Genomic DNA, 24,025 nt, shown 5'->3' on the forward strand with positions numbered 1-24,025 from the left:
ATTTATCACTAATAGGATGTGTGCGTATAGGGTGTTCCAAAAAAAATGTGTACACACTAACAGAATTATTCATTTCTGTAAATTCTCTTAAATTTTGAAAATGAACTGTATGTTAATAGACACTGACTTTTTATAATCATTCAAGGTGTATGTGTGTGTGTGGTATATATAAGATGTATATTTTAAACATGTCTGAAAATATCAATCAGTATCAAAACAGTGTCAGTCTGTCTAGACATTCTCAGATCAGTGAAGACAGTCTGATTTTTAAAGAGCAGAAATCACAGAGCATAGGTGAGAATCTGATAGGGTAAAGGTTTTTGTTTTTTAAAGGAACTAGAAGAAATTACTTATGAAAGGACACTTAAATGAACCCAACCACATTGAACAGATAACAGTTTTCCCCATAAACTAGAATTCAAGGTGAGTGCATTTTCAATTTAAAAGTAACCAGTCCTTTGGTTCTTGCTAATTCTTGTTTAAACTGGTTTGTTTTTGCTGAGGCTATTAACCCAAGTTAACACCCAACTACTAGAATTTTATTAAAATTTTAATTAGAAGGCTAAAACTCTGGTTTATGAGTTGGCTGCCTACTGTAAATGGCTTTGTAGTTATAAAAAATAAGATATTCATCCCTAGCCGATTTTCAGTGGTTAGAGCATCGGCCCACAGACTGAAGGGTCTCAGGAGTTCGATTCTGGTCAAGGGCACATACCTCCCTTGCAGGATCCATCTCCTGCCCCAATTGGGGCATATTTGGGAGGCAACCAATCTCCCTCCCTCCCTCCCTCCCTCCCTCCCTCCCTCCCTCCCTCCCTCCCTCCCTCCCTCCCTCCCTCCCTCCCTCCCTCCCTCCCTCCCTCCCTCCCTCCCTCTTCCACTCTGAAAAGCAGTGGAAAAAATATCCTCCAGGGAGGATTAAAAATAATAATAAAATAAGATGTCCAAGGTTTGTGATTGGGGTGGAGGTGGGAATGTGCAGCTTTAAAAACCTAGACATGTACTTATGAATGTAGGCTGTAACCTATTATGGACATACATTGGGAGAAGGGATGAAGAAGAGAGAAAACCCTATTCTGTTAAAAGAAGACTTTATACAATGCCTGCATGATCCAAACTGCAGATACCAGAATTGCATTTTTGTGACATTTCCATTTTACTTTAATTGGGTACTTGAAACATGAAACATTTCATGGTGTCAAACACCAAATTAGTGCTTCCAGTGAGAACATGAATTGTAATCTGTGATACAGAGTGGGGTAGGATTTGGAGACTGGGAATATGGGAAGTGGAAAAGTAACCCCTGCAAACTTTCAGCTGTTGCATTTTGGCAAGCTGGGTGGTGGTTGCTTCAGTGCTGCATGCTACAGTGGGAAGAGTGTGGATGTTACAGTCATACAAACCTAGGTCTCAAACCCTAGCTTCAACACTTGTTAGGAGGAGGCAGGTTTCCTCAAGCCTGCCAATGCTCCACTGTCCTCTGCTGAAATGTGGGGATGACATCTACTGCCCAGTTTATTTTGAGGATTAAATAAAAAAATGAACATAAGGCCTCTGTCAGAGTGCCTTTGCTCATTGTAGGCACTTAACTCTTAGTTCTTCTTTCACCTCGAATTTGATTTTCTTTGTACCCAATGTAAGTGTCTATAATAATGATATAGAAGCCGTATTAGTGGCCAAAATAGACTTACTGAGTGAGTTAGAACAAATGCAGTTGAATTTCTCATCTCTACTTATTGATTATAAAAATAGAAAGGCACAGGTACTGAGAACCTCATCTTTTAGAAATGCTAACCCAGGTGATGCTAGGAGTGACCTTAAAGGCAAGCAAAGTAGTTTGTGAAAGGTTTAACAATTAATAATTTTAAATGTAATGCAGTCATAGGTTTTTTACAGAAAAATATTTTGCCACTTAAATTCAGGTAACATTTATTGAGCTCTGTTTCTGTCCTGGGCCTATCTAATGTGGGAAACTGATGAATAGATGATTGTTACACACCATAGTAAGTTGTGTGCTGTGGGAAATCACAGGATTTGTATTAAGAAATTGACAATATGTACCAAAGGCTTTAAAAATGTGCACCCTCCCTTACCCAGTTGATCTACTTACAGCAATATAACCTAAGGGGGTTTGAGGAACTCTTGCTTTTAACAGTGAAAAATTATACATTAAAAATAAATAAAACAATAGTGAATTGGTTTAATTGTTATATTATAAATGGACATACTATGTGCCCATCAGTGAGCACACAGATCCATATGTAACAGAGAAAAAATATTCATATAGGTATTGCTAATAGCAAAAACTAGCACACCAAAGAGGATTTTTTAAAGAGACCATTTATTTCCAAGAAAGGAAGTTTGGTGAAATCTTCTCCAAATCACTTTTGTGTATTCTCTGCCTTGAAGAAATCATTTAAAAAGACATAATTATTGTTATAGTTATTGTTATGTGGGGTGGGAATTTAAGTGAGCTAATAAGCATCTTGCCAAATCTGTGTAGTACGTTTGAGATAAACTATTGGGTCATATACATATAAAAGGTGAGTTTTGAGTACTGACTAGGTAAGGTCTAGTCTCAATGAGACGGGCCAGGTAAATGGGCTTGTCCGCACAGCAGGGAGGGGTGCTTTTTCAGTCCTCCCAGTCTTTTGAGGTAACACTTTGTAGTAAGAAGATTGACCTATGAGAAAAATAATTCTAAAAATGGAAAAAAATATGTCCAGTGAGTACATACATGGGCAACCAGGCCCAGTGACTTCACTGGCCATTTTGGCTCAGTTAGTACCATTAGGTCAGTTTATCTTTTGGAAACATCCTATTTCTGAATACTTCAGATTCCAAGAGTACCTTTGTTGAGAAATTATTTTTCCCCTTAGTTAATAACAAGGTAAGCTGCTGAGATCTTGTATTCTTTTGAACTGCAATCCTATTAAAGTTCAAAGGTTTTTACTCAGGTTTTACCAAGAACAGTTTAATTTGGAAAAACTTTATTCACATAAACCTTTCAGCCTCACAGCTTTATTCAAGACCAAATTTACAGCCTTGGGCATACCATTAACTCTTACCAATTTACAAATATAGATAATTATTCCTGATTTTTTTTCTCAAAGATGGATAATCTTGGAGATTTCTAGTTTTCCCACTTATACAAAAAGTGTAAAACAACAAGTGAGCAAGCTTTCACTGTGTCTGGGTCAAATGAAGCTACACTTTCTAGACCTTTCCCACACTGCTTTCCTGAGTAGAGTGATGAGAGGCAGTCTATTTGCCTATTGTGTTGTTTACTTTTTTTTTTTTTTAACGTGATATAAATCTGCTATTCTATACTTCTGGGAATTTTGTTTTTGTCAATAGTCAGATGCTGACTGATTCAGAAAAAAGGAACAAGAGAGTAAGAAATACAATGTAAACATCAGGGCTAAATGGAAGAGATAACTCAGACCCTTTCTTTAAAGTAGGAAAATACCTTTTATTTTTAATGACATTTGTTGAGTAGTCATGTGCTAGATTCATTATATAAGTACATTATCTTATTTAATCCACATTTTTCTGAGAGGTTGAAATAATAACTTTCTTCCTTCATTTTACACAAGACCCCAAAAGATTAAACAGTTTACTTTTAGCCATATGCCCAGTAAATAGCAAAGTCAGGATTTGAATCCAGATTTGATTCTAAAGCTCTTCTTATTGTACAAGCTGCTAATTTAGGCGTAAGAGTTAGAAAACTCTTAGGATTCACTCTGTAGCTTTCTGATGAGTTGGCATTAACTTTCTTGGCTGTTTGCTTTCTTTTTCTCTACAATGAGAGGATTGAGCTGGATCTTTAAAGTTCTGATTGTAAAATTTTGTGATTCTTAGGTTCTTGATTGAATTGAAGTGGAGAGTATATGGAGCTTCTACTAGTTCTCTTGTGTGCAGCCAGTTTGGTCTGTAATTAATACTTTTAGCTTGATTTTTCCCACCATTGCCCAGAGGAGGTGGGAAAAGCGGGAGGTTGGGTTAAAAGAAGGTACAGTGTATCAACTGCAGATTTGTGAAAGAAAAATTAAAGTACCTGAGCATCAAGGAGCATGACAAGCATGGACTGGAGATTATGTGGGTAGCACCCGGTAACAGTGTCTTTAAACAAAAACGCCATTTAATCTCAAAGGGTTATTGTAGCTGAGTGTGTGTGTCTGTCCCAAGGACTGGGGATTGTGCTAGATGGTACAATGATGATTCAGTTTCAATTCTTTTAGGCCCTTATAACATTTCCAATTAAATGGTAGAGAGATGTTATAGGAGGGACACAATGATTATTGACATTGCAGAGCTAATGAGATGACATGACATAAAAAAGAAGCATCATTATTGCAGTATTTTTATTTCATTTATATAGTACCTTTTTTTCCCGAAGGTGCTATACAAATAACGTTGAGATAATAAGCCATTTAAATATGTCAAAACACTGAAGAATAAGAATGGCTAAGAGAAAAAACAGAAAAGAAGCAGTAGAGGTTTTAGATCACTGATGGGCACAGCAGGGTAGTGATTCTTCCGCACTCATCTTTGCTGCTGTAAATGGTGGAGGCTTGACATGGAGGCCTTTTCCTTGACCAGTCTACATCCTGTGATTGAAGACCATGGGATTTGGTGTCAGATGGACCTGAATTTAAATTCTGATCCTACTACTTACTGTTAATTTGGAATAAATTACCTAAACTTTCTGAGCCACAGTTTCTTCAATAAAGTGGTGTTAATTATACCTCGCTTGTTAGGGTTATCTCTAGGATTAAAGTAAATGAGTTATATACCTAAAACATTTAGTTTAGTGCCTGGCCACATGGTAAATGCTAGCTGTTCTGATACTCAGAATATCTCGAAACAGTAGTTCTGATAAGGTTATAGAGCATAATAGCAGCTTCTCTGGTTCCAATGATAAAGCAATGTGGAGTTGTCAGGATCTCCTATTTCTTCTCTGCATTGTCATAGTAAAATAGAATCTGTACTTTATAGCCTAGCATTAGATTTTTAAAATGAAACATAGATTATTTACATAATAATTTTAACCTACCACCAGCTTTAAGAAGTAAAAAATTAGAGATAGATTTGAAGTCCCCTCTTCTCCCTCCCCCCAATAACCACTATCCTGAATTTGTATCATTTCCATGCATGTTTTTATATTGTCATTATTTATCCATAAACAATATATGGTATTTTTACATATTTTTAAATTTTATGTAAGTATTATTAGACTATATATATCCTCCTGTAGCTTGCTTTTCTCTCTGCATTGCTTTTCAGATTTTTCTATTACATTTGTAGCTTTATTATTTTAACTGCCACAGAGTGCTCCATTACATGCTTGAATATACCATTTTAATTCATTCTCTGTGGAATTCCTGTAATTTTAAATATTTCTGTGATATTTCTTGAATATCTCTTACCTTCATCCCCCTTCCTCAGCCTAAGAGGTAACCATTGTCCTGAACTGTGTTAATATTTTTTTAGTGGTTTAAACATACACATTCCTAAACAATGTATTGTTTTACCTATTTTTAAGGTGTAAGTACAATCTTACTATGTTATTTAGTGACTTGCTTTTTTTTGCCAGTGTTATGATTTTGAGATTCATGTTGATGCATTTGGCAATAGTTACTCATTCTCACTATGTACATTATTCCATTATTTGAATATATTATAATATATGAACCTTTAGGTTGTTTGTATCTGACTTTTTACTGTTATGTTCGGTATATAAGTAAGATGTACATATGTGTTCAGTTTCTCTCCGGGATATACCTAGGAATGAAATGACTGTGGTATAGTTAATGTATGTGCATCTTTATTGTTACTGGATATTGATAAGTAGTAATTTAATGATAAGTATTTTCTAATTTCTGATTTGAACCATAAGTTTAAAGTGTATTTTTAAAATTTCCAAATATATAGACTTTTTTAACTTAATTGTTCTCTGATCAGCTAGCTAATCATGTCTGTGTTGTACTAATTCTTTGACATCTGTTGAGACTTTTGTTTTATGACCTAATGTGTATGATCATAGTTTAGCCAGGTTTTAGTTTTTATAAATATTCTGCATGTGTTTGAAAATAATTTAGTATCTAATTGTAGGGTGCATGAATCCAGGGTGGGGCAAAAGTAAGTTTACAGTTATATGTGAAACACAGTTTATTCTTGTATTATTATTTATTACTGTATTTTCCATATGAACAACTGTAAACCTCCTTTGCCCCACCCTGTATATGCTTATTAATTTTAACTAACTTTACTAGGCATTTTGTCTGAGACAAGTATATAAAAATCTTCCTATTATGTTAGTAAATTTATCAGTTTCCCATAAATACAATCATTTTTGCTTTTGAGGTTTTGTTATTTATTAGGTGCATACAGGTTCAGAATTGTTTTATCTTCCTGGTAAATTTTTTTTTTTACTGTTCTATAATAATTCTCTTTATCCCTAATAATGCTCTTTGTCTTATAAAGTCTACATTTTCTGATAATACTCTAGCTATTACTGGCTTTTTAATTGTGTATTTGCTGGTATATTTTTATGTACTTTAAAATTTTCTATATACTCATATTTATGTTTTTAGTATGTCTCTTGTAAACTGCAAGGAGCAAGACTTTGTTTATTCATTCTGACCATTCTGTCTTTTACCTGTTTAATCTGTTTACATTTATTACCATTACTGGTATGTATGTACTTATTTCTACCATTTTATTACATGTTTTCTATTTACTCTACTTTGTTTTCTGCAGTTTTCTCTTTGTACCTATCTTCTGTTTGAGCAACTTTTCTGGATTTTTTTCTTTCTATTGATCCCTAAAATTTTAACATGCATTTTGTGTACAAAGTCTGTACATTAAACTCAGCATTCTACCATTCTTCTAAACAATACAAGGACCTTGGAAAGCTTTCACTCTAGTTATCCTCTACCAATTTTATATGTTTTTGACCAGTATTTTACTTCTATTTTTTTAATTGATTTTAGAGAGAGGAAGGAAGAGAGAGAGAGACTTGCCCCAACTGGGGATCAAACCTACCATCTCTTGGTGTATAGGGTGATGCTCCAACCAGATAAGCCACACTGGGCAGGGCACTTACATTTTTTTTAAATCACCCAAATTAGTCTTTATTATTGTTTCTATTACATTTCATTTTTATGCTCATTTTTATTATTTTCTGATGCCCAAGGAGATTGTGAACTCCTTCATTAAACTGGTTTTCTCACCTTTTTCTCTTCAGATTTTCAAAAGAAACAACCAGACGATGATTCCGCTCCAAGTACAAGTAACAGCCAATCAGATTTGTTTTCCGAAGAGACCACCAGTGACAACAATAATACCTCGATAACCACGCCAACTCTTAGTCCCAGCCAGCAGCCGCTTCCGACAGAACTGAATGTAACTTCACCAAGTAAAGAGGAGTGTAAGTGCCTAGATCCTGTAAAATGTAGAGAAAGCAGCCCAAGAATACTATCATGAGTTTCTTGGTAATGCCTCATCCCAGACAAAAGATAGTAGCTTTGTAAATTCAAGATTAAGTTTGACATATAGGCCAAAGTCAGCAAATTAGAGAATAAGTTTCATCCATTCCATAGAGTTTAAGTTGATCTTAAAAGAAAGCCTTTTTTTTTTGAAAGTATTACAGATATTCCCTTTTTTCCCCCATGATTCCCTCCACTCCACATCTGCCCCCCGCCCCAGGCCTTCACCACACTTTTGTCTATGTCCATGGGTCATACATATATGCATATAAGTTCTTTGATTAATCTCTCCCCCTCCAACCCCCACAACCTGCCCACTGAGATTCATCAGTCTATTCCATGCTTCTGTGTGTCTGGATCAATTTTGTTCCTCAGTCTATTTTGTTTATTAGATTCCACATATGAGTGAGATTGTGTAAAACTGAATCAAGAAGAATCAGAAAACCTGAATAGGCCAATAAAAAAAACTCCCAGCTTATGATAACTGTCAAGGGTACACACAATTTTGAACCAGTCTAGGCCAATGGTTCTCAGCCCTGGCTGCAAATTAGAATCCACTGGGAATTTTTAAAACAACTTTTAATATTCAGCAATATTCCTTAAGTCTGATTTAATTGCTCTGGGAGGAGGCCCAGTAATCTGTTCTTTTTAACTCTATGGAAGATTCTAAAGTGCAGGAAGTGTTGAGAATCACCCAGTCTAGAGAACTTGCCCCTGATTTAGGAACCTTGGATTGAAACCTTACTTCTGTCACTGACTGGTCCTTGAATGTTCTGGGCAATTAACTGAGATAATAACACTGTGTAGTTCATAGAACATAGGTATTTGAAGGGGGGAGGAGATGGTTTCTGTTACTCTTCTGTAAGTCCTTAGTGATAAGGTACCATTACCATAATGTGATTTGGAAACCCATTGTCCACCTAATATTTATAATGCTATAATGTTCTTCTTTAGGGCACAACTATAACTGACAGTGTGTTGAAAATTATAGGAATGTTATGACATAGCAGTTTTTACCTTTTAAAAGCTTTAGTTAACAGATAGAAATTTGGTATTTCAAATTCAGTGAATATCTAGAAATCTTTGGGATGTTTCATCTACTAACTTTGAAAAGATTATGAGATGCCTGGCTGGGCATGGCTCAATGGTTGAGCATCTACCTAGGATCAAGGAGATCTCAGTGCGATTCCCAGTCAGGGCACATTCCCCTGTTATGGGTTTACACCGATCAATGATGACTTTCTTATCATTGATGTTTCAACTCTCTCTCCCCCTCTCCCTCTCCCTTTGTCTCTCTGAAATCAATAAAGATATATTTTTTAAAAAAAGATTACTAGAGAACGAATATTTATCTAAACTTATCATAAACCATGGTACTAGGTAAAATTGTGAATATAAAAGTAAAGAAAGCCATAGTCCCTGTCTTCAAAGAATTTACTGTTTAGCGGGGGGAAGTAAACATATTTGTTAAAGACAGTAACTGTTAAAGAAGAGTATTAGTTTACTGGAGAAAGTGATTTTGAAGACATTCTTAGAGTAGAGTGAGATATGGAGGAAAGCTGCATGAGTTCTGCAATGCCAGGTGACTCCTTTAGGGCCATTGATGGAGGACAAGGTTGGAAAGGTAGATTATGGCCCAGTTATAGAGGCTTGAATGCTCAGCTAAGATATTGGTGTTGGACAGTACTTTTTTGAGCAGAGAAAGTAATATTACAGTTATTTTGGAGAAATAACCTGGCAGTATTGAAAATGGGGAAGGATTATACTAGAATAAAATTGCAGAGAGAGACTTTTTTTTTAAAAGTTAAGTTTTATTTTTATTTATTTTTAATCACTCGAGGATATTTTTTCCCATTGCTTTTTCAGAGAAAGTGGAAGGGAGAGAGAGAGAAACATCGATTGGTTGCCTTCCACACGTGCCTTCCCCCCAACAGGTGCTGGGGATGGAGCCTGCAACCGAGGTACATGCCCCTGGCCGGAATCGAACCGAGGACCCCTCAGTCTGTGAGCTGATGCTCTAACCACTGAGAAACCAGCTAGGGCAGAGAGAGACTTTTTAAAATACTGTAACTTTTTCATTTAGAGACTCAGGGGAAGGTGTAGAAGTCATTTAGGAAGAGGAAAAAGATGGAAATGGTAGTGGTAATGTTAAAGCAGTAGGTTTTGTTTTGTTTTCAAAAATCTATTTGGTCATGTACTTATTGAGGAGCTGATGAAAACTGTTGCCTGTTGTCTCAGAAAGATACACACCATTCTTTTATACACAATTTTGAATAAAATTTTTCTAAAGCTCACTATGGCCATTAGATTAAGAACTCTTGTCTGGGAGAAGGTTGGAGCTGGTCAGGATCTCATCTGATGGGAATTATCTGATTGTACCCACACACACACCATGGTCAGGCCACAACAAACCAACTTCAGCAGCCAAAATGCATGTGAGACTGAGATAACAATAGCTACCATTTATTGAGCACTTTATGTACAAGACATTGTACTGTGTGTTCTGCATATTTTCCCTCTCATTCCTCATGACAGCCAGTGAGGTAGATACTATCATTATCCCTATTCTATAGATGAGGAAACAGGCACAAAGAGATAAGTGATATTTGCTTGTGGTCATGAACTAGTGCATACCAGAAACAGGATTCAGATCAGGTGTTGGGTTTCAGGTGAAAACGTTAGCTCACATTTATGAAGTGTTTGCTACATTCTAAGCATCTTCTAAGCTCTTTTCATGTACTAACATTTTATTTTCACAATACCCCGTGTGGTAGGTGCTCTTATTATCTCCAATTTTACAGATGAGGAAGGTGAAGCATAGAGAGGTTCAGTAACTTCTGCCCAGAGTTACAGAGCTCCTGCTTTGCAGTGTAGTGTTCACGTTCCAACCACGAATTTATCTTCAGAATCTATGTTTTCAGCCACTATAGCATATTGCCTTAACATCATGAAAATGCTGCAGACTGTAAACTCACAAGAGCCATTTGGATTTGGTGATCATGAGATTAGTTCCTTAAATAAACTGTTTCAGTGGTTTGTATATTCATTTAGCAGTCTTTACGGAGAGCCTGCTGTGTGTTATGCATTAAGTTAAAGTGTCTGGTACAGAAATGAATAAGATTAGGTCTCTAGGCCACCTTTTCAAATACATATGCCTCTCCCTGAGGTTCTGGCTTATTCCCCCAAATAGGTACATAAGAATTTTGGAGTGAAAGGGAGGCAGTAGCAGGATCAGTGGTTTGTCATTTGCAAAAACTTTCTAAGGTGGGTTTTGCTACCTCACCTGGGTGAAAACTATGCTAGAGTGAGGAGATGTGTGCCTGGATTGTAGGTGAGGGAGACAGGGTTGAGGAAAGTAAGGAAGGTTTGTTACAGCAGTTAGCGCTGTCAGCATGGTAGCATTATAAGTCAGAAGTGGTTGCCAAGTAGTAGTGAGGACTCGGGAGAGATTAGACAGCCTGATCCATTGACACCTTGCAAATTTCTTCAGCTGTGACCTACCTAGAAGAAAGATGGAGGAAAAAGCTGGGGGATCACTTATGTTGATCTTTCTGTATCCTCAAGGGACCAGAATTTCTTAGTTTCCTCCCCTAAAGAGATATGGAGAAGTAAAGTAGTGCGAGTTGCAGAGAAATGGGTTTGGGATTTCCAGTCCAAGTACTACATAATTTGTTAACTGTACAGTAGTTATAGATCCATTGTTACCATGTTGAACTGGAAGTGTACTGTGTCTTTGGGGCTTGTTGAAAGGTTTTCTTTTTCCCTAATAATCAAGAGAATTGAGTATTGCTTACATTTGCGTTCTACTTCTTACTGTTAAATGAATATGTGAACAGAAAGGTTGTAAGAGTCAGTACATTAATGCTGTTTTGAAAAAACTGCAGCTAGAGTAAGAACTATTGACAAGGGTTTGTAAAATACAGATTTGTATCCAAAAGAATTAAAACACTGAGGTCAAATAAAACAGATATCAAAGTGACATTTCTTTGTCTGAACATACATACATCTCTTCCTTTCCCATTTTGTGTATCTGCAGAAGAGTTCATGGAATGTTAGCCATTAGAAACATTTTCAAAAAACTAAACAAAATTCAAATAGTGACCAAAAGAATTGTCACAGCATTTAAATGCTGTAATAATGGTGACAACTAACACTCTAGAGTACTCATCAAGGACTGTTTCAAATACTTTATCTGTATTAATCCACTTTATCTTCATAATTACCCTGTAAGGCGAGTACTGTTGCCATATCTGTTTCATGGATGTGGAAATGGTGGCACAGGATGATACAGTATCTTGCCCAAGATCACAGAGCAGCCCTGCTCTCTGGCACCACACCGTAGTTGTCTTTCTTTCTCAATAGTGATTTATACTATAAAGGACGTTGCATGCAAATGAAAACTACAGAGGAAAGGGTTGTTGCACAGACGTTTAAAAAGAACAAAATAACATTTATTTCTGCTTTTGCTACTACCTATTTACTGTTATCCCAAATTTAGTTTTTTTCAGAGAGGAGATAAAGTGTGATTTTTTTTTTTTAAACCCCCTATGTTTCTTGAATCAACTATTGGGGATAATGTCAGGTTGTGGATAGAACACTGGAACAAATGTTTTGTTGTTATTTTTGAATGATGGGCAGAGGATTGGTTACCTGAAGTCAGAGTCTTGCCAGATTGTACTTAAAAATGAAAAAATGCCCCTTTCTCTCTCTTATAAATGAGCTAGGCATTTCTACTTATGTCCTGTTTGGGAGCCTTAACGATATGGGAGCCTTACGATATGCATGCCTACCTAGGTTTCTCCCTCCACCCCAATCCCACTACATATTGGATCGAAATGGAGGTGTTGGAGAACAGTTGACTCATCTGTTCTGTTTCTTTCTAAGCAGGAGAGGAAGAGAACTGATAGTTGTGTTAGTAGGGAAGAGGAATGGCAAGAAATTTTGAAATATTCTGACATTCTGATCTAGCAGTTAGAGAAGGCGTACCTCATACAGAACACTCTCCTAAGCTCTGTAGAGGCACATACTAAGAAATAAACAGCTACCAACACTTATATAAAACTATCCTTGATGAGAGGAGTTGGCAAACTACAGCCCAAGGGCCAAATCCAGTCCAGCACCTCTTTTTGTACACCCTACGAGCTAAGAATGATTTTAAAGGATTGAAAAAAATCTAAAGTATTTTGTGACATGAAAATAACATGAAATTCAAATTTCAATGTTCATAAATTTTTATTGGAACACAGCTGTGTTCATTCATTTATGTATTTTCTGTGGGTGCTTCTGCTCTATAGTAGCAGAATTGGGGAGTTGCTACAGATACCCAGTGGTCCTTTATAGAAGAAGTTTACTAACCTCTGTTTTACAAAGCACTTTGACAAATATTATTTTTTTGGGAACATCCTAACAGTGTACAACATTGGCATCACAGATAATCTTTTTCCTATTCTACAGAAGAGAAAAAGGTTTGCATTGTAATATGCCTTGAGTCACGTCACAGGGCTAGAACTCAGCTCTAGGCCTTTTTCCTCCATAATGCTTGAGTTTTTTTCCTATTCTTTTATACTACATCTACCCAGGAGATGCTTTTGTTGTAGCAAAAGAAAATATACAGAAAAAGTGAGAACCATACTAAGGAAATGTAAGTGAAGATTTTTAATGATTGAAGCTTAATTTCCAAATGCTGGCTGGATTTTTTTTTAATATGACAGTGATCCTCAAATAGAAATTTGAGAACATTCTTTATCTCTGTTTAAATTAATTTGGTTGAACAAAGAGATTTCTATTATTTCTTTGGAAACTGGTTCCTGGGGATACTCTTGAGCTCCCCCCAGACATTTAAAAAATAAAATAAAGTGGGGGTGCATTTTACAGATTGCCTTGCTAGAGTGCCCTTGGGTTTTTGAACATGCATAGGGCTTCATTGACTACTAGTCTTCATTCCTGACTGACAGGCCCTTATCTGTGCCCTGGAAAATTAATATCATTGTCAACAAGTGGCTAAACTTTTTGTTTTTACCAATTTAATTTCTAATAATTCCTAAATGAAACTAGTTTTCCCTTTTTTGTAGTATGCCTACTTCAGAAGACCAGATACTGGTCAAAAACAAGCTGGTTTATTCTAGTAGAACACTTAGAAAATATTACCTATTAAAAATATTTTATGACTTCCTGCTGGGCTGGTTTTACATAAAATATTGTGGGGAGATTTATTTACATTTCTCTCTGTATGTGTCTTTCTCTTCCCTTTTCTCTAATGAAGCTCTAAGAATTAAGGCCGTTTATCAGAGATAATTGTACAACAGATGGAGCTTTTCTGATATATAATAGTCTCAGAGTGTAAGATTCTTTCCCATAATGAAAAATACTCAAACTTTAAATGTCTCTTTTGATTTTAATTTAAAGACGTGTGTTTTTTTTTTCCAGTGCATTTATTTATTTTGAAGCTGAGTCTGTAAAGCATGCTGCTTTTATTAGGGCTGTGTTCTAAAAAGATTGATACTTAGCAGTCCAGGATGATAATGTACAGTTACATGCAGTATTGAATTGAATGGCCGTAATTCACCAAGAATCGGTGTATGGGATCCTTAAATTAATTCCTATCAAAATCTAGGAGAACTTGAGCAATTTAGCAGTGTTTTCTTATGGAAATGATTTCTCTTTTATAATGTTAGCTGGGTTGAAACTGTTCAAGCACTTAGTGTCATTTGACCTTCAACTTGTAGTTGAAATAAAGGCCAAATAAAGAACACCACCATGATTTTTAAATTATTCATTTGCTGTTCCTCCCCCCCCTTTGAAAAAGTTTTAATCCTGTTTTTAAGAATACAAGTAAAGTTAAAGACATGCAGATTTATATAGAATAGAAGGTGAAAATACTCCTTTAATATCTTCACCCCCACCAAATTCCCACACTTTTCAGAGATAAGCACTGCATATTCATTTTGGGTTATATATTCTTTGCTCTGCAGTTATATACACATTGACATACATTTAAGGTTTTCTTTATTTTTATACAAATGAGAGTATACTATCTATAAATAGTTTGTTGTGTTTTTAAAATGTATTTATATTGAGTTTAGAGAGAGGAAGGGAGAGGCGGAGAGAGGTAGAAACATCAATGATGAGAGAGAGTCATTGATCGGCTGCCCCCTGCAAATCCCCTGCTGGGGATGGAGCCCGAAACCCGGGCATGTGTCCTGACCAGAATGTTGAACCTCGATCTCCTGGATCGTAGATCGATGCTCAACAGTTGAGCCATGCCGGCAGGGCATATACATATTGTTTTTTAACCTGCTTTTTAATTTAACAATATATTTTAGAGATTTTTCCAGATCAGCACAAAGAGGTTTGCCTAATTTTTTAAAAATTGCTCCATAGTATTCCATATAATTACTGTTTTCTCTTGAGATGTTTCTAATATTTTATTACTATAAACCATGTGAAGTAAAAATTTTTTAAATGACTAATGGTGCATGGAAGAGGAATTAACAAGTCAGAGAATATGTATATTTTAAATTTGATATACATGGCCAAATTAATTTCCAAAATTACATTACCATTTTATACTCCTAAGAATAGTGTTTGAGACTGTTTCCCATACTTTTACCAATGTTAAGTTTCCTTTTTTTCTTTCTTTCTTTTTTTTTTTTTTGTGGCAACAACAAAAGAATAGTTCATTTTAACTTGCATTTCCCTGACATCTGATAGTGAAATTGAGCATTCTCTCATATGTTTCTTAGTTATTTATGCCTCCAGTGATTTGCCTACCTGTATTCTTTGCTTATTTATTAGCTATCTTTTTCTTACTGATTTGTGGAAACTCCTATTCTGAATAATAAATCTTTGTTATATATCTTACAAGTATTTTCTTCTGGTATGTCACTTGGCTTTTATTTTTTATTTGGATGCCTTAGATTCCATAAGAAAGTATACAAACTTCAAAATTCAAGTCTGTTGGTCTTTTGTCTTCTGGATTTGTGTATTTCTTAGAAGGGTTTCTCCATTACAGGGTAATAAAGATATTTTTCTATATATATTTTAATACTTTTATAGTTTATCTTTTAATTTATTTAGCTCTGGAATCCATCTGGAATTTATTTTGTATATGATATGAGGTATATATGTCCAGTAGAGCGCCTCCTCCTTAGTTCATGTTTTACATTTTGTTGGCTATACTTTTGTATTTTCCTTTGTTTAAAAATCCTCACCTGAGGATTCTTTTTTCACTGATTTCTAGAGAGATTGTGTGTGTGGGGGGAGGGGAGGAGAGACATCGATTGGTGACCATCCCATATGCACCCCAAGCAGGGATGGGGAACCTGCAACTGAGATACATGCTCTTGACTGAGAATTAGACCCAGAACCCTTCAGTTTGCAGGCCAACACTCTAACTGAGCCAACCCAGCCAGGGCTGTACTTTCTCTTATTGATGAATTTTATAGTCAGCTTGTGGAGGTTACAGTGTGGTTTTGATTGGGATTACATTGAATATATAAATTTATTTGGGAATAACTGAACGTTTTAATACACTATTGAGTCTTCTCACATAGTTATATCATTTGTCTTCATTTATTCACTTTATATATACCTGAGTAAAGATTCATTATTTTCTTAATATAAACCTTATACATTTCTTGCTAGAATTTCTTCTTTACAGCTTTATATTTTTTCTTTTTCTCATTCCTAACTCTGATGAGACTACTTCTAGTAGGATTGGCACAAATATAGTGTTTGCAGTAGATTTCTTGTAGGTGTTATTTATCAGATTAAGGAAACTCTTCTGTTTATATCTTGCTAAGTGTTGAGTTTTATAAAATGCTTTTTCAGCACCAATTGAAATAGTCATATGGATTTCTCATTTAATATGTAATCTCCTAATTTAATACACCAATGTTAAACCATCTTTGCATTCCTTGAATAAACCCTACTGGTTCACTAGTTCTTTCATATACTGCTGAATTCAAAATGCTAATTTTACTTTAAATTTTACACCTTTTTAATAAGTGAGCTAATTTTGTGTATGTGTGTGTTTATGTGTGATGTACATGTGGAAAGCTTTTAATCTTTCCTGTGCTTTAACATAGCCTTTTCTTTTATGTTCTGACATTATATATCTATTCTTTGAAGGCATGTAGAACTTATTCATAAAACTGATTGGTCTAATGTCTGATATTGGACTACTCATATTTTCTACCTCATTTAAAGTTAATTTTAGCAATCAGTACTGTTATAAAAATCCATTTTTTCTAGATTTCTAAATTTACTAGAATGAAATTATACATAGTATTATTTTTAAAATTTCTTCTATTAAATAGCTTCTTAATTTCAGAGTATATATTATCTAAGTACACAAACTAAATCTTAATCTTAATTACTCTGATATTGTTCATATTTTCTAATTAGTCTTTGTTTATGATCCTCTAGTTAAATACAATGGAGAAATATTAAAGGTCTGGGAAGTTGTCATTGTCCTGTGTTTCTATAGGATTGCAGCCCTAATCTTTAGACTGTTCTTGCTTCTAATCTTGTTCTAGTCCATAAATTTGTCAGATGAATCTCCCATTGATATTCTGTTAAACCAAAAAGGAGGAAATTCTTATATTGCTTCATCGCTACCTATTTGGTCACCCAGATTCTTAATCTTGAAGACATCCTCCTTCATAGTCTGGACCCTTGTTATATCTGGCCTACCTTTTCTTCCTAGCACTGATGCTGAGCTCTGAACCAAACCAGACCCTTGTCCCCAAAAGACACCATGGCACTCATACTACTATTTTTATTCATGTCCTTTGAAGACCACCTCAGAACCATTTTATCCGTACTGATTCCTTCCTCCAGGGAATTCCTGTAATTCTTACCTATAACATCTAATCTCATATTGTCTTGTTACCTCTTTGATATGAGAATGTCATCTCTCTGTACCAGTTTACAGACTAAACCCAAAATTAGCAGGCATTTTATTTTATGCTACTTTCCTGTGCCCCATAGCACCCAGCATAGTGTTTGGCAAGGCAATACTCATTAAACACTGATTTAAATGTTTAGAAAAGCTTCTTTATTTTTCTTTCTTTTAGAAGCCTACTTCACATCTTTTGATACATTAAAGAGAGGCTTCTCATTTCCTGAACCTGATTTTGAACAGCTGCTTAATATTTTTTAGTATATTTTCTGTGCCATTTCATAACCTCAACATGAAGCAACTCAAAAAGGCAATTTCCCTGTCACATTTAGAAATTTGGTTGCCTTATTGTGGTGATCATTTTTAACAGAGCTTTTAAAATAATGGAAGACTTTTTTTTTTTTTAACTGTGCAAATAGCCACCTACCTGTTGTGAAATAACAGTTTTTTCTCAGCTGAACTTATCCCTTCAAGATTCCCCTTTGCAAGAGAGAAGATTGGCAAACTTTAAACACTTCTTTTCAAGGGTCCCTTTAGAAGTCTATGAATCTGAAAGGTTAGTTTCCTGTAAAGATTTACTTGGGCACTTATGAGATTATACAGTTTTGATATTCAGCCTAGGTTTTGAAATAACATTATCACTGCCCCCTCTTTGCAAATGCAGAAAGTAAAGTTCATAGTGAACAACCACATGTCACACAGCTTTAGCCCTTTGCAGTTGTCATACTGTTTTTATTTTGTGTAGACATGGGTAAAGGGTGACACTGTGCTGATTTTAAACTAAACCTAAGCTTTATTATGACAGAAGTGTTTGGCCAGAAGAAAACACATATTATAATAGGGGACATTAATTTGGGTGTGTTAGAGGTAGTTATTTCAACCTTACATGAATATATTTTGTGTTTGTAAATTTCTTTCCAAAAATTCAGAGCTGCCAATGCCAAAAAAATGGCTACATATATCTTTACATTTTATATTCATGTGCTGTTATTTCGTAACCATTTAAATTTTTCATCTATCAAAAGGATGATGCTTTAGACTTAATAAAAACAACAATAAGATTCTACCTTGTTAAGTAATTTTTTAAATTCCAAAATATTGATATAAACACTTTTCTACATAATTCAAATTGTGACATTTTCAACTATTACTTGCAAAAAGAGGTCCTGTTAGTAAGACCTACTAGCATTCTTTGTGAATCAAAAATGTTGGACTACGGTACCTTCCATTCAGTGTCACTCTGAAAACATCGCCAACTGTGATACAGCCGCCTCTGGGAGGCTCAGCAAAGGGACAGGGAAGAAGAGCACCAGTGTTCAAAATTCTTTTTCTTTTTTTGTTAATCCTCACGCAAGGATATTTTTTCCATTGCTTTTCAGAAAGATAGTGGAAGGGAAGGGGGGGGGGGAGACAGAGACAGAGAGAGAGACAGAGAAGCATCTGTGTGACAGAGGCACATCGACTGGTTGCCTCCCACACGCACCCCAACCGGGAATGGGGAGCGAACCGCTGACCCTTTAGGTGCATGAGCCGACACTCTAACCACTGAGCCACATCGGCCAGGGCTCCAAATTCTTTTTAAGTGTTCATGGGGCAATTCCTATGGCCTAAATAGTTATCTTTTTCCATTTTCTCTGAAGAACATACACAAGTCATTTCCCTTTCTGAAGTAGGCATTGCAGCCCGAAGAAGGCTGATGCAGGCCAAGGTTTATGAAAATGCTCTTGGTAGCTGAACTATGTCAAAAAATAAAAGCTCTTCTGATGCTGAGTTTGTTTCTCCATTAATGTTACGAGATTCATGCTCATGTTGATGGTAAAATGCAAATATAGAATTCTGAATTGGGCCTTAGTTAAGCCTGTAAAGTCAGAACTGAAGCCTAAATTGGAGAAGTGACAGCTCCTGATTTCATATCCATATTAAATATGCTTTGTCAAAGAGAGAAACGAAAGTGTCTAAAAATAGAACTGACTTTATTATCCAGGTGATGTTTTAACCTCTCAAAAAAGGGTTTTTAGTTTTGATCTCCAAGATAGTGGCTTAGAATTTCAGTGTTAATTGCTATTGCATGCCATCACAATTTGGAGTATTGGTGGTGGGTGTTTATCAGTTAGTATTTTAATATATGGGAAGCTCTGTTTTGTTCATCATGGTTCTAGGTAAGAGATTGGTCTGAAAAACTAAAATCGAACATATTTAACTGCTTGCTCAGAATCCTTTGAGTTCCATGAAACATGTTTTTACTCTTCCTATAAGTAGCAGAAATAAAATATCCTGGGTTGAAATAATGACTGTAGAGTTTATTCCACTGCCTCTTCCCTTTATTTACTGAAATAATATCATTTTGTTGAAAATGGGCAAACCTATTGCTGTTATTTATGCTAGTATATCAGTTGGTTTCTGCAAGACTAAAATAAACCAGTTGGCATGTGAGGAAAGTATGGAGAAACTGGAAATTGTATTAACCTTTAGGTTCACTGTTTTGTTCTATACCATTGTTTCTCAAAGTGTGGTTCAAGGACCCATAGAGGGTCCCAAGGTCCTTCCTTTTTCAATTACTTATCTGCGTGAGAGTGTTTTTTCTTCATATGCTTTATATAAACAATACATTGAAACAGATTGAATGTAGATACAGATGTGAAAATCCAGGTGTCTTTAAGCCAGGCCACTCTCATAGTTTAAAAAAAAAATTATAATTATTTTTCATAAAACATTATGTTGACATGTAATTATTTTTGTGAATTTTAAATGAGGATATATTTTAAAATTTTTTTCAGTTTTAATTTCAGATCAGGTAAACATCAATAGATATAACCCACATAAACAAAACTTCTTTAGTCTCCTTAATAATTTTTAAATGTAAAAAGATTCCAAGACCAGGATGTTTCAGAGTTGCTGTGCTAGATCAGCATGTAAATACGGTGAAAATCAACTGTGTTTATTCAGAGTTCCATTTCCCTTTGAATAATTATGTATGACCAGTCATTGCTTTTGGCCTGGATCATTTTTATTTAATAGTGAAAAACATATATTTTGTTTAGTTTTTATTTACTTTTAAATAAAATAGTATATTCTTAAGGTATACAACAGGCTGATTTGATATATAGTGATTATTACAGTTAAGCTAATTAATATGTATTTTTCTTAGTTACCATATTTTTGTGATGAGAGTACCTGAAATCTACTTTCTAAGCAAATTTCCAGTTTTTAATAGTTTTATTTTTAAATTTATTTTTCAATTACAGTTGACATACAGTATTACATTAGTTTTAGGTGTACAACACAGTGATCACACATTTATATACTTTACAAAGTTATCCCCCCAATACGTCTAGTATCCACCTGGCACCAAATTTAGTTATTACAATATTATCAACTATATGCCCTATTGAAAAATATTTTTAAACACCTGATGTGTTAGATTACCAAGATAAGTAAAACTTTGTCGCTACCCTGAGGCTCATTCCATTAAGGTCATTGCTTGTTTAGAAGAGGGCATTTCTTCCAAAACACATCCTAATAGGGATGGCCACTCTGCTGTACAGGGCAAATGGAAAGCATTCCTGATTTCATTTTGCTTGTAATGGTTTTCCCTGGGGAAGGTGGTATGGGAGAATTTTTAATTTTGTTTCTTTTGAGCAATATGCTAATAAGTTCTGTAGTGCATGCGCATGCTCATGCACGCGCGCACACACTAATATTTGTAAAACTGCCCAGCACTGTAATATTTAGGGGAGTGGGTGTGGAATGGTAATAAAATTTTGTTGAGAAGTCTTTTATTAGCAAAATAGATAGCTACCAATAGCAACTTTGCCCCTCTTTGAAAAATCCCTTTCTCATGAATCTCTCATTTAGATCTACATGGTGTGAGATGAGTTAGGGTTGGAACTTCTGAGAGATTAACACTTAGGTTGTGCAACAAGCTTTGTAAATGCTTTAATTTGGGAGTTTCATTTGGAGAAGTGGGAGGGCTATTATCTGTGCTGAAGATTTTCTGTAAACTTAGATTCCTAATCATTATATCTTTCTGTATCCTTGTTTTTAATCGATGGTGCTTTTCAAACTCAATTATGTAGACAGATTAGTTACGTCCTTTCTGATTAAAACGATTCATGAATTGTAGGCTTAGGGTGAGGATAGGGTTTTCCTTCCTGGAGAGTGGCTTATTTTCTGTACATTCTGATCTGTTCCTGATACTCATTTGTTACCATTTACTCTTTTAAGTCTTCATGTGTACATCAAAGGCTTTTAAAAGAATTGTTTTACTGCTGAAGAAGTACAGACTGTTTGATTTTTAAAAGATAGTTTTACATGCTTAATATGGTCACATCAGGAGACAGTGTAGCTTATTTCATTATCTCCATTACATGGATATTTTTTTTGAGAGGCCTCATCAAAAAACTCTCAATAAGATATGAATGTCTAGAGAGGGTGGAGAATTATACCTCCTGAGTCTGTTGTCCGAAATCATCTTTGGAACTGTGAGCCTGCAAAAGTTGGATGCTGCAAAAGTAAACAATGTGCAGAATAAGATAGAGTGGAATTGACAAGCTGGTTGAAAAAGGATGATGCATTTCTAATTAGCCCACAGTGCCTTTAGTTGGAAATTAATTAGATACTGTTATGTAAATGTCATGTTAATTAAGCAAGAATATTGAAGTGTTATAAATCTGCAAAAGGAATGGCTATTTTGTGTATTAATGTTTTGCAGTTAGCACGAAGGAGCTGATAGAATATTTGTTTGATTATTGAGCTTCTGGCAATTTTTAGCTGAATGACTCCTTGACAGTCCATTTGTCCTAATTGATGTGTTTTAGCACATGGTGTAACTGTAGCCAGTGAGGGCTAGTGGAACTAGGAACTGAAAATGACCAGTCATCACAGCTGTTTTAGCAAAAGCTTTCTGGGTAGATTGTTCATCTCTATTTTCAAGGTTAAGGAGAAAATACTATTTGTCTGTATTTATTCGGCCTTAAATTTTAAGTGCCTAAATTGATTGCCAGCCTAAATGCAGCTGCCCTCCATGTGTTCTACTTTTCCTGAATCATAGTCTTCATTCAGTCTATGGGGTAGATTACACATGGATAGCTCAGGGTTTTTTGACATGCTCAGTAACTCTACAGCTGGGGGGAAAAAATTAAGAATTCTGCCACTTTAGCTTGAAATGTAAATGTTGATAGTTAATGGGATACCTTTTTTCAGTCCTTCTGGTTTTTCAGGTTACAGTGAAGTTAGTATGTAGATTTAACCCGTCTTCAGCTTTACAGGCTTGAAATCAGTACTATTTCCCCAAGAAAATCCACCACCCTATTGCAGATGCTATAAAGAGTTCTAGGTGTTGGGAATAAAGCTGAAGAATTTCATTTCATGTCTCTCATGTGGAATTGCAAATGCAATCCATAGTGCTGCATTATGTATGACACCTTTAATACCAGAATAGAAACATTCCTAGAAGACAAGATAGAGTATTAAGATTTCTGGTCACAAACCACAGGCTACCACAGACATTATTTACTTGCAAATTCCAGACTCTAAATTGTTGAAACTTAGGAAAACATCCTCTTGAATATAGTATCAAATGCAAAATGATGGTCTGTTATTAAATATCTTCAGATAATGAAGAAACTTGAAAAAAATTCAGATATTTGTTTTAGCAAAAGAAAGCAAAAAGCACTCATGGTGATTGGCTGAAAGTTAATTCAGGTGGTTAATCTTGTTTTCTGGTTCAGAGTCCCCAGAGAGCCTGTCACATTAAGGAAGGAACTTTATGCTTTTTAAAAAAATTTTTTAAATCCCAAACTTATTTCAAACGCAATTGCCACTAGTATAGGCTAGAAGGTAATGATGGGAATCATTCTGTGCTTAGAAATACATTTATTTTTCCAACCTGATCCCACTAAAAACAGATACACACACACACATGCACACAGTTCACCAATAAATCCAGTCATCAAGAGGCTTTCTACAGTAAAAACACTCAAAAACATTCAGACACATGGGAGCTAAATAGCATGTTATTAAACAATGAATGGGTTACCAATAAGATAAGAAAGAAATAAAAAACTTCCTGGAAACAAATGAAAATGAACACACGACAACCGAAAATCTATGGGACACAGCGAAAGCTGTCCTAAGAGGTAAGTTCATAGCACTACAGGCCTCCTTCAAAAAGCAAGACAAATTTTTAGTAAACTATCTAACCCTACAACTTAAAGAATTAGAAAGCTCCCCTGTGAAGCCATCCAGACCAGGGCTTTTGTTTGCTGGGAGTTTTTTTATTGCTGCTTTGATTTCATCAGTTGTTATTGGCCTATTCAGGTTTCCTGATTCTTCTGATTCAGTTTTACATGATCTCACTCATCTGTGGAATCTAATAAACAGATAGACTGAGGAACAAAATAGATCCAGAGACAGAAGCATGGAACAGACTGATAAATCTCAGTGGGCAGGCGGGGATGGGGGTTTGGAGGGGGAGAGATTAATCAAAGAACTTATATGCATATACGCATAACCCATAGACACAGATAAAAGTGTGGTGAAGGCCTTGGGGGAGTGTGGAAGGGGGGTGGAGGGGATCAGTGGGGGAAAAAGGGGGGAATATCTGTAATACTTTCAACAATAAAGATAAATTTAA

General features: G+C 35.4%; 1 protein-coding gene across 1 annotated transcript in view; it reads left to right on the forward strand.

Moving 5' to 3' along the window:
• The window catches only part of ZFAND3 (zinc finger AN1-type containing 3), a 315,800-nt gene that overhangs the window by 224,956 nt on the left and 66,819 nt on the right, over nucleotides 1–24,025 (forward strand). Inside the window, exon 3 of the mRNA XM_087817371.1 lies at nucleotides 7,250–7,432. Within this exon, the coding sequence (XP_087673497.1) occupies nucleotides 7,250–7,432 (183 nt within the window). The remainder of the gene's footprint in view (nucleotides 1–7,249; nucleotides 7,433–24,025) is intronic.

This window comes from Miniopterus natalensis, chromosome 5 (genome assembly GCF_054644295.1).
Source record: "Miniopterus natalensis isolate mMinNat1 chromosome 5, mMinNat1.hap1, whole genome shotgun sequence".
Lineage (NCBI taxonomy): Eukaryota > Metazoa > Chordata > Mammalia > Chiroptera > Miniopteridae > Miniopterus > Miniopterus natalensis.